This window comes from Budorcas taxicolor, chromosome 19 (assembly GCF_023091745.1).
Source record: "Budorcas taxicolor isolate Tak-1 chromosome 19, Takin1.1, whole genome shotgun sequence".
NCBI classification, from domain to species: Eukaryota; Metazoa; Chordata; class Mammalia; order Artiodactyla; family Bovidae; genus Budorcas; species Budorcas taxicolor.
In genome coordinates, this window is record NC_068928.1 from 20,406,058 (window position 1) to 20,422,353 (window position 16,296).

The 16,296-nt window shown below is 58.6% G+C and overlaps 1 protein-coding gene across 12 annotated transcripts in view; it reads right to left on the minus strand.

Annotated features, from left to right (window-relative positions):
• The window catches only part of MYO18A (myosin XVIIIA), an 85,947-nt gene that overhangs the window by 25,599 nt on the left and 44,052 nt on the right, over positions 1-16,296 (minus strand). For 11 of the 12 annotated variants that reach the window (XM_052657338.1, XM_052657339.1, XM_052657340.1 and 8 more), the window contains 12 exons: positions 15,916-15,979; positions 15,542-15,686; positions 12,849-13,025; positions 12,580-12,670; positions 12,166-12,358; positions 11,250-11,336; positions 9,044-9,185; positions 8,711-8,870; positions 8,269-8,455; positions 7,676-7,922; positions 5,574-5,683; positions 2,155-2,220 (listed from right to left, as the gene is read on the minus strand). In XM_052657338.1, coding sequence (XP_052513298.1) covers positions 2,155-2,220; positions 5,574-5,683; positions 7,676-7,922; positions 8,269-8,455; positions 8,711-8,870; positions 9,044-9,185; positions 11,250-11,336; positions 12,166-12,358; positions 12,580-12,670; positions 12,849-13,025; positions 15,542-15,686; positions 15,916-15,979 — 1,669 coding nt within the window. Of the gene's footprint in view, positions 1-2,154; positions 2,221-5,573; positions 5,684-7,675; positions 7,923-8,268; positions 8,456-8,710; positions 8,871-9,043; positions 9,186-11,249; positions 11,337-12,165; positions 12,359-12,579; positions 12,671-12,848; positions 13,026-13,836; positions 13,849-15,176; positions 15,198-15,541; positions 15,687-15,915; positions 15,980-16,296 lie in introns of all 12 variants that reach the window. The other variant, XM_052657337.1, reaches the window with a different exon arrangement.

A 16,296-nucleotide genomic window follows, 5' to 3' on the forward strand; every position in this document is an offset into this window, starting at 1 on the left:
AGTCCAGAGTAGTGAGCCTCTCTTAACAGCTGTCCATTTGTGCAGTTGAGTCTTTTGGGGCATTAGGTGAAATCTCAGGGCCATCTCCTCCCCCAGACATACCCACCCATACATATTTTACAAACAAAGTCAGGGAGGCTCTTAGACCCCCAAACTTCCTTGCCTGAGCTCCACTCCCAGCCACCTGTGGGATCAGATGGAGACCCCCTTTCCTCTGGAACAATGTGACAATCACACAGTGAATCCTTGCTCACCATCACAGCCTGTGTGCGTGCATGCTAAGTCGCTCAGTCATGTCCAACTCTTTGCGACCCCATGGACTGTAGCCCACCAGGCTCCTCTGTCCATGGGATTCTCTAGGCAAGAACACTGGAGTGGGTTGCCATGCCCTCCTCCAGGGGATCTTCCTGACCCAGGGATCAAACCCGTATCTCCTGTGGCTCCTGCACTGTAGGGGCATCCTTCACCGCTGAGCCACTAGGGAAGCCCAACCGCAGCCTAGAAACCTGGAAATTTCTCTTTCAAACGAGATGTCAGCAAACATCTGATTTTGCCCCTAATTCTGCTCTGAGGGTGAGTGGGGCCTAGCGATCGCCGGCTTCAGCAGGCACCTGGGATGATGCCGAGAGACAGAGACAGCAGCTGGGAAGAGGACGAGCCTGGACAGGCCCTCTTCTACCCAAGACATGCCTTGGAGACGATGCCATCCCCCCAAGGCTAGCCAGCAGCTCAGCCTGCCATAGGGACGGGACCCCACCTAGAGAAAGACCAACAGGCTGCGGTGAAAAAAATCTGACTTCAGGCTTCCCAGGGAAGAAGAACTTAGAAGTGGGGAGGAGGAGAGGAAGGAGCCAGACACAGCAGAGACCAAAACCCGAGAGACGACAGGGAAGAGGGCGGGACCACAGGAGGCAGAGAGAATCAGGAAAGAAGCAGAAAATAGCAGAGCCCGAAACCAAGGAGCACAGACCAGCAGGGACTGCCGGGGCCCAAAGAAAAAGGGAAAACCAGGGACAGCAGAGCCAAAGACAGGAGGACAGGAAAGGGATTCCCAGGGAAAGAGGGAGGGAGGGAGGGGGCGGTAGGAATCAAAACCATGACTCAGAACGCAGAGCAGGGAGAACAGAGCTGAAGAGCAGAGCGCGAGCCTTTTCTGCAAGCATCCCATTCCACCTCACTCTCCCCACGAGTTCCCTCCCTCTCTGCGGACCGATGGACAGCCCAGAACCCTCCCGGGGGCTCCCCACTGCTCTCTGCCCACCTCGGCCCTTGGAGCGCGTCCGTGGATGCTGCCTGTCAGCCTCCCAGTCTCAGTAGGGCGACACGCAGGCTCCCGGCCCCAAGGGAGGGACGCCCAGCTGGCCCTCTGGGGTGGAGTGATGCGGCAGACTGGCACTCAGGGCCGGGCACGCCTGCCTTTTATGTACGTTCCAATCAGGTGAGAAACCCGGCCTGTGGGCAGGCAGCAGCAGCACAGCCTCACAGAGCCCTGCTTCCTCTCTGCGACCCTGGACAGCTCAGCAGCAAAGACGCTCTTTCTGCCTCTCCCAGCTCTCCCTTCAGTCTTCCCCATTCCCCACACCAGGACTCAGGCCGACTCAGGACCACCTTCCGACCCACTCCCTCCTGACATCACAGAGGTGTTCCTGGCCCTGAGCAAGCCAGTTATTGAGAGGGAAGCAGAGTCAAGTTTGCTGCAGCTGAGCATCTAACTTCCTGGCCCCCAGCCCTGAAGGGGGCAGCTGAAAAGAAGTAGCTGTAGCAATACTGTCAGTCAGTCAGTGGTGTCTGGCTCTTTGCAACCCCATGGCCTGTAGCCCCCCAGGCTCCTCTGTCCATGGGATTCTCCAGGCAAGAATACTGGAGTGAGTTGCCATTCCCTTCTCCAGGGGATCTTCCCAAACCAGGGATCAGCCCCGGGTCTCCTGTATTACAGGCGTATTCTTTGTCATCTCAGTCACCAGGGAAGCCCACTTGAGAGGAAGTGCAGCCCCAGAGCAGCTGGGGTGAGGGGGCTGGGGGACAAGACCCAGCAGGGGCCCCAGGAGACTCCAGAAGTTGGACTGAGCAGGGAGGGCAGGAGGGGAGGACCAGCCATCTGGATAAGGGTGATCAGAGCGTGGGCCCGGCTGCCTTCCTGCAGGGTCAACTCACCCGGCTCAGGCCCATGCAGCAGCTGCTCTTCTCCAGGTCCAAGGACTCTAGCAGCTCCTCTACCGCCTGCAAGGAGAAGCCTCTGTCAGGAAGCCCCCAGGAGACTCCCCGCCTCCACGCGGGGCTTCACCCAGTCACTCAGCCCTTCTCATCCTCCGTTCAGTCCCTGATGTATTCAACAAGCACTTTCGGTGGCTTCTGCAGCACCAGGCTCTGTGTTGGATTCTGGGGATATAAAGATGACTGCAAGAGGAACAAAGCTCTCTCGCTGGGGAGCCAGACACGAAAACTGGTGAAATGCACAGAGGAGGAGGCATCTAAGCCAGAGAAGGGGGCCGTGGAAGGCACCCGGAGGAGGTGTTGCTTGCGCTGTCTTTAGCTACAAGTAAGGATTAGCAAGACAAAGTAGGGGAGAGGGCATTTCAGGCAGAGGGACAAGCAGGCGTGAAGGCCTGGAAGCATAAGACAACAGGAAGCACTGAGGAAACTCCAGGTGGTTCAGAATAACTGGAGAGGGGTGGGCAGCAGTTAAGGGGCAGGTGGAGAGGTGGGCAGGGGCTAAAGGACATGACCCTGTGCGCTCTGAGCCCCTGACGTTTCTCTCCCTGGGAGGGGGGTGGTCAGGTTTGCTCTTTACAGAAATCCCACCGGCCAAAGAGTGGAGGATTCATGGACCCCTTAGGCAGAAATCCATAGGAGAGAAGACTAGAGCCCGACCCCAAGGGAGAAGAGGAGGAGGGGATGCAAGAGATGTTAAGATGGAGCTTAGAGACCCTCCCTGGTGGTCCGGTGGTTAAGACTCAACACTTCCAATGCAGGATTCAATCCTGGGTCCCGGAACTAAGATCTCACATGCCACAGGGCATGGCCGAAAGAAAACAAAAAAAGATGGAGCCTTGCTCAATGTTGGGGAGAGGGTAGATGAGAGAGAGGAAGCTAGGGACACATGGAGGTTTTTGACTCGCAGAGTAAATAATTAATTCCATTCTCCATCTCTCAGGGCCTCCCTGGTGGCTCAGTGGTAGAGAATCTGCCTGCAATGCAGGAGACCCCAGTTCGATCCCTGGGTTGAGAAGATCCCCTGGAAAAGGGAATGACAACCCACTTGCCTGGAGAATTCCAGAGACAGAGGAGCCTGGTGGGCTACAGCCCATAGGGTTGCAAAGAGTCAGACACGACTTTGTGATGGAGCATAAACACATAATCAGTTTGGTTTGAGCATGCTGAGTTTGGGGTGCGATGAGGCATCCAGATAGAAGAGTTAGAAAGCAGCTAGACAGAAACGCATGTCTGGAGCGGGAGAGAAGCCTGGGCTAGAGGTATTGATCTGGGAGTCATCAATATATATGCGGTAATTGAAGTGATGGGTGTGAATGAGGTTGCCTAGGAAGAGGGTGTAGCATAGAAAATAGATACGGTCAAGGACAGAGTCTTAAAGAAGAAAGGGACCTTTACTTCAGGGGCACATGGATGAAGGGAAGCTCAGAGAGACTGAGAAAGAGAAGAGGGAGACAAGGGCAAAACCAGGAGCGGCAGCGAAGGAACTGAGCAGAAAATGATTCAAAAAGAACAGGGCTGTCGATGGTCGCATGTTGGCGAGAAGCACCGAAAAGTGCCCGTGAGCTCTGGCAACATGGAGGGCTTGGGAGGACAAGCCAGTCCCAGGAGTCCTTGGGGTGGGAACAGTGGTGGGGGGAAGGATGAACGGCAGGAGGGAAGTAAATGTTGATGGCCCAGGGCACAGGGAGGGCTGATGGAAGTTCCCTTCTGAACGTAACATCTGTGGACTACTTCTCCACTGAGAGAAAAGAGCCGGTGGAGACGGAGAGGCGGAAGGGACAGGAGACAGCGAGGACTTCATCCTGATGGAGCAGCTCTCCAGAGAGACCAGCGGGAATGGGTTCCGCAGCACAGCAGCTAGGGGCTGGGTGAGAGGTGCCTCTCCCGCACCCAGACAGGAGGGCGGGGGAGGAGGGGACACCTGGAGAGGAGTGTGCAGGGGCCAGGGGAGGTTGGAACCCTGATTCGTATTAGGGTTCGGAGGGAAGGTCAAGTGCTGGGAAGATGCAGCAGGGGAGGATTTGAGCGAAAAGACAGAGAATGGGATAGCAGAGGCGCTCCGAACAGAAACCAGGTAAGGACAGAGCGCGGGGAAAACTGGAGATCACGGACCTATAGGAATTTCAGTCCCCATTTTCTCCCACAGCCCTTTGGGAGCTCCAATCCAAGGAGGGCTTAACGCCCAAAGGTGGCCCTTCAGGGAGGGGGTTGGGCAGGGCAGATGCTATGGGACTGAGGAGCTGAGGGTGATGAAAACCAACTGGACCATAGCGTCCAGACTGAGAGGAAGAGGAAAGGAATGGACAGAGCAGAGGAAATGGAGTGGGGTCCAGAAATGAGAAGTCTCGATGGAGTCACAGAGCGGGTGTCCTGAGAGGAAGAGAGGGGATGAGCCGCACAGACAGGAGGCTGTGGTCAGAGATTTCAGAAGCGGAGCACTTCCAGAGATGACGAGGAGCTGGGTGTATCCTGAGGGGAGGTGGGAATGGAGGTCAAGGGTCAGAGAGAAGGGGGCGTGGCTCGGGTCATTGACATCCTCGCCAAAGTCACCCTGGACACTGGCAGGTCCCGGATGGACGGGGTGGAGAGAGGGTCTCTGAGGCTCCATCAATGTGGGTCTGTGACTCGGGGGGAAGTGGGAGGTGGGGGGGTCCTGCCCCATCTGGCATAGCAGGCTCCCTTGTAGGAAAGCCATCCTAAGGCCTGAGATGCCTTCCGAGTCAGGCTGTGCCTGAGGCCAAGGCACAGCGCAGGAGGGTTCCCCTGCTCAAGGAGCCCTTCGCCTCTCCGAGGAGCTGCCTCTGGGGGTCAGACTGACAGCCAAGAACGGCAGGAAGACATCCCTTTGTGTGGCAGGAAGTCACTGACCTGGCCAACAAGGGCCCACCCCGGGAGCCCGAGGCTCACCCTGCACCAGGGAGGTGCTGCCACGTCAACCTTTCTCCTGGGAGGGATGCCTGCCTCACCCCTGGGCAGCTTCCTGCTGGAGGGACTGGTCCCTGACGTAGAGGTCAAGGCCGAGGGGCCCAGGTGCTACCAGTGGGGCATCCAAAACACTAGTTCTAATCAGCCCCCTGGGAGGCTCTTGGGTGACTGTCTGGCTCAGCAGATAGCGGACACCCTCACCTCGGGCCTTGAGAGCAGGTGGCTCTTCTGTGATTTCTGCAGTCCATGGCCCGGGCTGCCTTCCCTCCACCACCAAGCCTGCTGCTAAGTGCCAATCCCAGCCCTAGGCGGCCCAAACCAGCCACCTGAGCAACGGCCAGCCAAGCTCTCTCTAGGCAAGGGACGGCAGCTGGCTCAGAGGCGTCTGAGCAGGAGGAGGAGGATCTGGTGGGGCCGTGGGGGCCCAGACCTACCCGCCTTTCGTCCACCACGATGTAGTTGCGCCCGTGTTTCTTGGTCAGGTGTGGGGCCAGGACATCAAAGCGGCGGCGGAACTCGGAAAACACCATGTGGTCAGGGTAACCTAGAGAGAGAGGAGCCCAGGCCCATCAGCCTCGTCTGCTCCCAGGGAATGATGTCTTGAGGACTTCATAAAAAAGAAGGCATCAGGGAGTAGCAGAGAGGAAAAGTGCAAGTGCCTGGGGCTGGAATCCTGCCCTGGCTCCTCATATCATGTGACCTTGGCTGAGTCACTCAACCTCTCTGAGCCTCAGTTTCCTCATCTTTAAATGGGGAGCCCTCCCACTTATCCCGCAGTCACAGTGCTTACAGGAGAAAACACGGAGAAACAAGCTTGGCTCACTTGTTGAATGTTCAGTAAAATGTTCCTTTCCTTTCCTCGGTTCCCTGTGGCAGGTATCAGAAAGGGCACCCCTCCTGCCCCCATCCTGACCGTGGGCCTAGGCCCAGTGACCAAAAAGCCTTGTAGATTCCCTTTCCCTAAAGAGTGTCACCTCTAACAGAGATCCTCTACCGCCTGGGCTTGAGGCTGGAGCAAGGTCAGGATGGAGGCCAGTGAGAGGTTACCCCAAGTCACCCCGAGGACACCAGAGCCCATAGCAGAGGACCAAGAGACCTACTCCTACAGAATCTCAAACCAAAAAAGAAGTCTTAGAGCCAGAAAGACCTCATCCTCCAGAGCTGGAAACTGAGGCCCGCGAGGTGGAGGGACAGGCTTGTTCAAGCTCCCAAGGAGCAGCTGAGAGCAGCCCTGGATTCCAAACCAGGGCTCCCAGCAGCCCGTCGGGGGCTCGCTCTGCCACGGCAGCCAGAACTGCTCTGGGAAACCCTCCAACTGGGAGAAGGGCTGATGCATGTGCCTGATAATTGAAACAGGAGGCGGGGGCCGCTGAGGGGCCAAGACAAAGTGAGCTATTGATTGTATCTGAATTGCAATTAAATTGATGGGCCAGGATAGCAGGTCCGGACGCCTGGCATCTTAATTAATCATCAGTGCTATCGATGGGGGCTGGGAGCTGGGGGAGGGGAGGGGGGCCTGCCACCGCTGGCCGCATCGACCTGCTTGTTTGAGTAAAGCACATTGATTTTGGTTCAGAGCGGTAACAATCTGGTTTTGAAATAATAAACACCAACTCCATATCAAGACGTGGGGACAGATCGATGATTTATTTTCAGTAGGGCAGGGAGCCCGTTTCCTGGCCCTGGCTGCTAAGAAAAAGTGACGGTGCCCCTGGGGGTGCATCATGGGGACCTGGTTGTTGGTGGGTGGTAGCCTGCCTACTCCTCCAGCTAAGGGAGATGAGGGCAGAAACCTGGCAACTCATAACATCTCGGGCAAATGAAACACTACATGGAAGCTGGTCTGCTTAGGTCAGATCTGCTCTGCCACTCATGAGCTGTGTGACTTTGGGGAAGCTACTTACCCTCTCTGAGCCTCAGTCCCCTCATCTGGGGATGGTACTAGTACCTACATCTCATGAGGTTGTTCTGAGGATTAAATGAGTTAATCTGTGTGGTAGCTTTAGAACAGCATCTGGTATACTATAAAAGGATGTTAACTACTATTATTATCATTCTCTCTGGCCCCCTCTTCTAGATTCCTCCATAGAAAGGGTCTATCTGACCTTTCTTGGGAATTTCAAGTTCTTCAGAAAGAGTTAGCACCTCATTTCTCACTGGGGGGCTGGCCCCTTCTTACAGGCAGCTGCTCCAGTAGGACACTGGGTCAGCTGTGGGCAGAGCTGACCTGCCCAGACCAGGAGAGGGGAAGAAGAGAGCAGTGGGGACAGGGCATGTTGGGTGTGGAGGGGCGGGGATGAAGAGGGCTGGACTGTGGAAGAGAACGAAGATCAGCAGGATGGAGAGAAAGAGCGAAAGGAAAAGACCCGGCTGGAGAGATGCAAGGAGAGACCCCAGAGGAGGCGGTGACAGAGAAGAGCGAGGTCCAGGGCCGGTGGGAGACGGGAGGGGAGCAGCTCCCCTCCAGACCCCGGGGCGGGGGTCCTGTTAGAGCGGTGGGGAGGGGCGGGGGCAGCTCTGGGACAGAGGGCCCCACCTTGGCGGTACATGCGCATGGCGTCGAGCAGGCGGGAGCCCCGGAGCTGGGCCCGCAGCAGTGGCACGTCCAGCGGCAGGAGGCCGCCGGCCTCGCAGTGCTCTCCCGGGGGCAGGTCCAGCTCGCTGCTGCTGCTGACTCTGCGGGAGGCTGCAGAGCGGGGCTCCCCGGCCCAGCCCTCCGCCACCGGCAGGAAGCAGTGGACGAAATGCAGTTTGGACTTCTTCACGGTGTCAATGAGGGCGTCCTGCCGAAGCGGAAGGATCGGCCCTCAGTGGGAGCTGACAGCCCGAGCCAGGAGGCGGGACCGGGGCACCAGCATCTCCACTCTGGGCAGGATGGCAGGTGGCCCTCCTCCCCTCCCTCAGCCAGGACACTGCTGAGCCTGGACAATCCTGCCCCTACCAGGCCCCGGAGACCACTCACAGGCGGCAACACTGAGGAAGGGCCGTGCCCCCCACCACACCCCCGCAAGCTGCGAACGAGGCCAGTGGGGTGCTGAGTGGGCACGGGTGACCTCGGTGAGCCCAGGAGGCCCCCGGCCCCCTGCCAGCGTTCTGGAAGTGCCCTGGCACCCCCGTGGGCACACTCACCACCTGCAGCTTAATCTGGATGCACAGGGACTTCTTCTTGACCGCCGCCATCCCCGTGGTGAAGGTCTTCCGCATGCTGGTGGCCCGGCGCAGCGCCAGCTGCGAGCCGCCCTCCAGGCCTGCGATGGAGCCTGAGAGCACCGTGGCGCCGCCCGCCCGGCCCAGAAACAGGTTGCTGATCATTTTTCTGCCGGGCGAGGGGAGGCCAAGGAGGGGAAAGGTCTCATTCATGGAGCCTGTAGAGGCCGGCTGCCCCTTCACGCAGCTCCTAGGATGCCCCACCACCCCCACATGACCGTGGCCAGGGGTCCAGGTTATCTGGGTGTGTGTGGGGGACCCTGTGGGGGAGACCTCCCCTCCCTCACCCAACAGAGACACTGCAGAGGAAACCCTCAAACAGCAAGAAGAGAACCAGGGCCGGTAGAGTGAGTGGCGCTCTTACTTCTGGGAGTCCTGTAGGAGCCGGGGGGCGTTCTGGGCTGCTGGGTTCTGCTTGGTGTAGCTCAGCCAGCCGGCTGTGTTGTACTCCACCCAGTTGGTGCCGTGGCTGTGGCCCAGGAGGAAATGGTGCGATTTGCTGCTGCGCAGGAGGGGGCTTTGGCCTGGTTTGGGGGTGGGGAGGAAGCAAGGTTCAGATCATCAGTGCCCAGGCACCCCCCACCCCAAAGCCCACAGACTCAGTGAGCCCCACCCCAGGCAAGGCCAGCTGAACCCATATATACACAACCAGGTTCTCAGGAGAGGAAGTGGGGCGCTGCCCTCCAGGCATACCCACCTTTTTTGTCACCTTCCTTTGGGCCGTAGTAGGAAAAGAGGCGCTCCAGGAGGGTGTCCTCTGTGGCCCCTGGCACCAGAGCCTCCTCTTCCAGCAACCACAGCAGGCCCCTCGCCTCGTCTGTGCGGGCCAGCGAGCGGACCTGTGGAGACAGAAAGAAATCCCATGGGGGCACACGGAGCTGTGGCAGGGGGCGGGGCGGGGGGAGGGGCGGCCAGCACCGCTGGTTCCCAACCACACACTCTGAACATGCTACAGAGATACACACACACACACTCCAGCTCCTGCCTCTCACGGCTGCCATCCTGCGGAGCAGGTGGGCAGCAAGCAGAAAGAGGGGCCAGAGAGAAAAGCCCACAGCACGGCATGATTCCCAGGACCTGTGTCCAAAGTCCCGAAAGACTGAGGCTTCTTATGAACGCCAGGCCCACGTCCAGAGGCTGTCCTCCACCTGCAGCACCTGGAGGTCGGGGGGCTTGAGCGAGCCCCATGTTGCCTGCACTCTCTGGGTATCACCTTCCAGGCACATTTAAAGGGCAGGTCTGTAAGGCTCTGAGTACAGAGCTTGGCCCAAAGAAGGCTGTCAGTAAGAGGTAAGAGACGGCTGTGGGGTGACCCCTGGTCCCCCCAGGAGAGGAGAACACAGAGAGGGCCTGGAGCTCTGTGGGTGGGGTCACTGCAGGGTCATAAACTTGAGTGCCGAAAGCCTAAGACGGTTGACTTAATGCATGTGGCAGCTAAAATGGGCAGAGCTGGGGTGACCGGGGAGCAGGTACCCACATCTACCAGCCAGCACTCAGCAGCAGCCACCTGCCATCCTAGAAGAACGTGGGCATGAGAGTGTTGGTAAATTCCCCAGTTTTTCAAGAGAATGTGGAAATACTGAATTCTGTTTCTAATTCCCCATACAGACCAAATAACTAGGTGTGAGGGTCCCTTTTCTATGCAGTTCCCAGGTCTTCCTTGGGCAGGAAAGACTCTGGCTGGCCTCTAGGGACTGGGGACAAGAGAAGTAAGAGAAGTGCCCTCTTTGACCCCAGCTGCCCAAGGAGGTCTGTGCTGACTAGGAGGAAGCAGAAGGTGGGCAACAGAGTAGCTGGAGCTGTGTGGCAGGAACGAGCAGGCAGCCACTGGAGGGGCGAGTGGCGGGCGGGGCACCAAGGGGCTCCTTTGCCCAGAGGTGCAGCTGCTGATGCCAAGGCCCATCAGGCGAGGGAGGTCAGAGGAAGGAAGAGACCGCCAAGCGCTATCCAAACACACCACCTGACCCACTGCTGCACGTAAGTCCCCTGGGCCAACTGGCCCACCTCCTGGGAAGGGCAAAGACTCTAGAGGGAGGCCTTGGTGGGGGCCCAGGTATCAGGAAGAAAAGCCAACTTCCTCTGGGAGGTGGGGGACTTGGGCACATTAAGCACTTCTCCCAGGGGGATGAATACTCGTTCTCTCGGGGCACCGCCCCTGGGTCAGAGCCTTCCCACAGAGAGGGGGGAAAGGAGGTGGGATCCAAGCAGAGGACGGAGATCAGCAACCTGGCAAAATTGCCGGTTCTTCAATCAAGCACCTTATGAAGCTTCCCTAACTGAAGACGACTGCCAAACGCCAAGTGCCCATCAGGCCAGCAAGTCCCCCAGGCAGCAAGGTGCCCAAGATGCTTGCCCAGCGGGTGACAAGGCCCATCCCCAGAATGAGGGGCGAGGGCTCACACCTACACAGCCCCTTGGTTTTATATCTGTATACTGTATCCGTATTCAGCCAGAATGCCACCTCCTTGCCCTGCTCTGCAGAATGCCACCTCCTTGCCCTGCTTGTTCCTGTACTCGGGGACAGGGGGAGGGGATGACTGTGTCCTCTGGGTCCAGCCAGGCCCTCACCCGCAAGGAAGTGGTACAAGGGCTCCTGACAGACATACCTGAAGCACAGCTGGGACAGGGCCTGAGCTCAGATACCCAGGGGCGAAGCTCCCTACGGCACCAGGGCCAAAGGCCACACTGTCCCTTCCCTGGCCAGACCGGCTGACAGCTGAGGGCAGGCACACAACTGCAAAGTGCTTGGTATCCAGGCCTGACTGCTGCACGCCCCCATCCCCCACCTGCCCACAGTGCCCCCTCTGACTGGCACGCAGCAGCTCACAAGGGGAGGACTCTGCCGAGGGAGAAGAATGGGACGGGTGATAAAGGCCAGCCCAGGCCCTCCCTGGAATTCCTACCAGGGACTGATGGGAGGCCTGGTCCACGGCGGCCACAGAGTCATCTGTGGCCGGCTCCAAGTCGTCAAACGCCAGCTCGATGTTCTCCTAGAAAGGAAGGTGGGGTGATAGTGAGCACGGGGCCATGAGCGGCCCTATGAGCAGGCCAGGTGGGAGACACTGGGGTGAGCAAGTCCAGCGTCCCATCAGAGCGGGAGGGATGCTCCAGCAGCCTGCCTGACGGACGCTCACCACCTCTCAAGGCCCCGCACTGTGTCTCTGGGCAGTTAACTTCTCCTCACCTCCTTCACAGTGAGATAAAGTCTCATACACATTCCTGTTACTCACACCCGCTGATCTGGCCACCTGGAGTTGGCCCACTCTCTATTTCACATACTCATCCTTGAAACACTTGAAGAACAACTATCATTTTCCTCCTGAATCTTCTCTCATCCAAGATAAATATCACCCCCCCAAACTCCCCAGCTCATTCAACTCAGCTCCACGTGAGGTAGGATTCTCAGATCCCATCTGGGATACCCTTTTATGGAGGCGGTGGGGAGGGCTTAATAATTAGTCATCATCCTCACACATCAGGAGACAGGGAAGGCCAGGCCAGACACACGTGGAGGCAGGAACTGCCCGGAGATGGGCCAAGGCAGGTGGCCTTGAAGGCGGGCAGAGAGGGGCCCCCAGGGAGGGACCCTGCAAGCATCTTTGGCTTCTTGGAGAGCAAACTCCACCAAGAAAGGATGCAGCCTCGGCAGGAAATGCCTCCTGCTCAGACAGCACAGGGGACAGAAGTGTCAGAGTGAAGAGCTGGGCAGGGAGCAGCCGGCGGGGAATCCGCTGCACCCGCAGATGCCCCCGACCCCCGAGTGTGCCAGGGCCAGGTGAGCCTGGGGGCGCTAGGCAGCAGGGCAAGGTCAAGCGCTACCTCCTTGTGTCTCTCCAACTCCTGAATGAAGGTCCGCTCGTGGAAGAGCCTCTGTAGCCGGTCCTGGGCATAGTTGTGGCACAGCTCCTCAAAGGAGGCCCCACGGGCCGACCCACCCTGGTCAGGGTTCTGGAAGCCTGGGGTGTCCACAATCATCACGGAGCAGAGCGAGTGCTGGCTGGACTTGAGAGCCCTGCCCGGGGAGAGCCGGGTCAGAGCCCCCCAGGGCGGTGCCCCAGCGGCCAGGCAGCCCACCCTGCCCTAAGCCCGATCCCCATCCCTGCCCAGGAGCCCAGGACCTGAGGGGAGAACTCAGCTGCTGGTGGAGGCTGGCTCTGCCTCAGCGACCCCACAGACAAAAGGCATCAACCCTACTTCTGTCAGGCCAGGAAGCCGAGAGTGCCTGGCACCCACCTGTTCACCAGGGAGATGAGAAGCGTGAAGAGCTCGCTGTAGAGGCCAGATGCCATGCCCTCCAAGCATTCCAGCGCACTCAGTTTTGGGCCTGTGGGCAAGAAAGTCAGCTCTATCTCCTGCTCCCTGGGACTCCATACCTGGGCATGCTCCCTACCCACCCCACCCAGGCCCAGGCAGCACGGAGCATCTGTTCGCCCAACAGTCTGCCCACCCGGAGATGGCAGTGCACCCTGGAAGCGGCCTCCGACCACACAGGACTCGGGTACCTGTGCCGTCACCCAGGCTGCTCTCCTCGGGGCCCTGGCGGAAGGACGTGGAGCGCTGCAGGGTGCCACCCTGGTGGTGGTGCTTGAAGATGGCTGAGGAGAGCTCTTCCAGGCTGCAGCCCAGCAGGTACGCAGCCTTCTGGGCCCACTCGTGGCGAGCAAACTGCCTGCGTCCAGCTGTGAAGTAGAAAAAAGAATCTAGCATCTTGGGTCTCCTTCCTCAGGCTGCTTGATGACCACTGTACCCTTCGGCTCCCTCGCCCATAGCGATAGGGAACAGGCACCCTCTAGAAGGAAGAAACTCAGCCCTGACGACATCAGCAAGGGCTTCAGGCATAACAGGGACAACCAGCAGCTGCCAGTGCTGCCTGTGTCTCTTAGGGGTGGCGTTTCCGACTCTTTGTGACCCCACGGACTCCCTCCCCTCCAGGCTCCTCTGTCCGTAGAAGTCTCCAGGCAAGAAAACTGGAGTGGGTTGCCATTTCCTTCTCCAGGGGGATCTTCCCCACCTAGGGATTGAACCCCAGCCTCCTGCATTGCTGGCAGATTCTTTACTGTCTGAGCCACCAGGGAAGCCCCTTGGAGAGAATGAGCAGATCCAAAAAGAGGAGGTAACTCCATGCTGCGGCCACCAGAGGGCTCCCCAACAGCTGGGAAAGCCCCTTTAGAGGACTTGGCTCCAGGTGCCAGCGGTGGGGAAGGACAGAAGATGAGCCGGCCTACCTGGGAAAAGCACAAGACCAGCCTGTGCCTGGTGGTGGTGGGGGGATCCGTATCAGAAGAGTACTGGCGCCCCCACCCCCACTCCGTGGACACACTAGGACCCTTCCCCTTCGCCCGAGGCATCCACCAGGGGAGATCTCAAATATCCACTGTGGCCCAACAGTGGGGAGGCAAGAAAGAGCCGCAGGGGACTGGGACGACGCGCCTCACCAACACGTGTCTAATCGCGGCAATTAGGGAACGCTAACAAGAAATAAGGTTTTACCTTCGGCAGCTTCTGTAAGGCAAAGGACCCAGCATGCAGCATGCAAAGAAAAACAGCGTGTTAGCAAACAGTCATCTGCTGAGCCTGCCAGGCCCAGGGAAGGGCCTGTGGGGGGTGGGGGTTTGTGAAGATGAGCCAGACAGAGAACACAGCCCCCATTCAGAAACTCAGAAACACAAACACACACACACACATGTGCACACATTCACAGCCTCATAGTATTTGTATGGATATAATCACAGTCACACACACAGAAAGAGACCCACAAATACTTTCTACCACACATACACACACGTGCACATACACACACACACCCCTAGCAAATCCTGGAAACTCTAAAGAGCTAACAGACGCTGCTCAACAAGGTCCATGTGCTGACGCCCTCAGAGCTCTCCACATGCAGTCAGCACTGAGTAGGGCTACAGGAAACCTGGGCTGTCACCTCCTCAGAGGGAAAGAACGTCCTCAACACACAACCATACGGCCATCCACCCGCCCATCCACAAGTGTGGAGACAGCTTTAACTCTGAGCCGGCTTCCTCTTTGCCAGGGATGCCACCTGCTGGGATCATAAGGTACCTACCTTACGATGCCTGCTCTTTCCTGCGTCCACCCTCCCTCCCACCCACCAGTGCTTCCTCACTCCTGCTGACAGCCTGGGGCCCTTCATATCCCAGAGGAAAATGAAGCCAGTGCCCCAGGTGCCATTCAGAAGCAGCAGCCCTTTCTCTACACAGGAGGAGAAAGGGGTGAAGAGGCGCTCAGAGCGCCGGCCCATCCATATCATCTCGGAGGAAGGCAGACCAAGCCACAACCAAGCTCCAGCCATTCGTGAGACCCCAAGCACTAGCACTAATGCTGAAGCTGCAGCCCATTCGATACCACGGCTCCTGCTGCCCCCTAGTGGCCACCACCCTGACATGCAAGAGGAAGAGGCCCTTAATAGCCATAGCGCCTGCTGCCCCCTAGTGGTCTCCACCCTGACATGCAAGAGGAAGAGGCACTTAAATACCAAACCAGTGAAGACTAGGGAAGATTGAGGGGAAACTGGCCTTGGGAAGCCCCAGGAAGCAAAACACCCTTCCTCATCTATGCCCCAGGGAGGGCATCCTGAGAGGTTCAAGGATCTGTACACAAAACACGTAGAAGCAGCTGTTCCTGGGGCTCTGAGAAGTCCCGCTGCCCACAGGCACCCTCTCTACCCTCAAACCTGGGGCTTCTCCCAGGCCAGTGCCCTCTGCTCTGATAGAAAAAGCCCAGCCCCCAGAGAGAGCCCAGGGCAAGCACCAAGACAGGGCACGGTGGCCCCTACACCCCTGGTCGGGGTCAAGGTCAGTTACCCGCTTGCTCCTCGGGGGCCTCTGTCAGGAAGGGAACAGAAGGAGAGTTATTCTGGGCGGGGGCACGCTACTCTGAGTTCGTGCCCTAGTCTTTCCCCAGGGCCTCCAAATTCCCAAGCCCCCTGCTGTTCACAGCACTTCCGGCCACTGTCACCTCAGGCCTCTGGCCATCACTGGCAGAGACGCTCCTCTGGGTGTTTAGAGGCTTCTGTTCTGATGAGGGGGACTGGGAAAAGGGACAAGCCAGAGAGAGGCGTCTGATAACAGGCAAGTATGTGCAGGGCGAAGATGAACTGGGGGCAGGCCGGGTGCCCACCCGCTCTCCAGGGTGACCAGCCAGCCCGCTGGGCTCCACTGTGGGTTACCTTTGGTGGCGCCTGCAGCCCCCAGGTGGTAGATGGCAGCCAGGATGAGCCAGCAGGCTTTCTGTTCGTCCGGGGAGACGCCCAGCACCTTCATGGCCGACTGGAGCTTACTGAACTGCTGAGCCGCCTTCTGCTTCTCCTCAGGCTGCAGGGTCAGATGGGTACATGGGCAGAGGATCTCAGATGGGGTGTCCCTTCAGCCATCCTCATGCTGCCAGGCCCTCAGGGCAGCCCAGGCTGGGGTACCACCACCCAGCCTGAGCCGGGTTCTTGCTATTCCCCTGGGGTACTCCAGGCCACCCGAAGCTTCTCCTACTCCGAGGCCCCGGGCTGCCAACCACCGCACCCCCCGACCCTCACCATAGGCCCCTCACCTTGGCCAGCGGCACAATCCCAAACACATTGTTCTCTGCCAAGTGGTTCAAGTGGAGCTCTGTCCTAGGGGTACACACGAGGCGTCAGCGCAGGGCTGGGTCCCCACACCAAGTCCATCTCCCCACCAGGGTGGAGGCAGAGACTCTGCCTCGACTCAGTTCTGTCTCTCCACCATGCCCTCCCGTCAGGCACCTTTCCTAACTGGCCCGCATGCGAGGCTAGCACCCTGGGCTGCTTGCTCAGCCTTATCATTTATCCTTTTTTCAGTGAACACAGACAGCAAGCCTGAAGGTCTAAAGGGAAGAGCCTGGCAGAGGAGCCAGCATCGAGGCAAGGGGGAGCCTGGCAGAGGAGCCAGCATCGAGGCAAGGGGGCCAGCG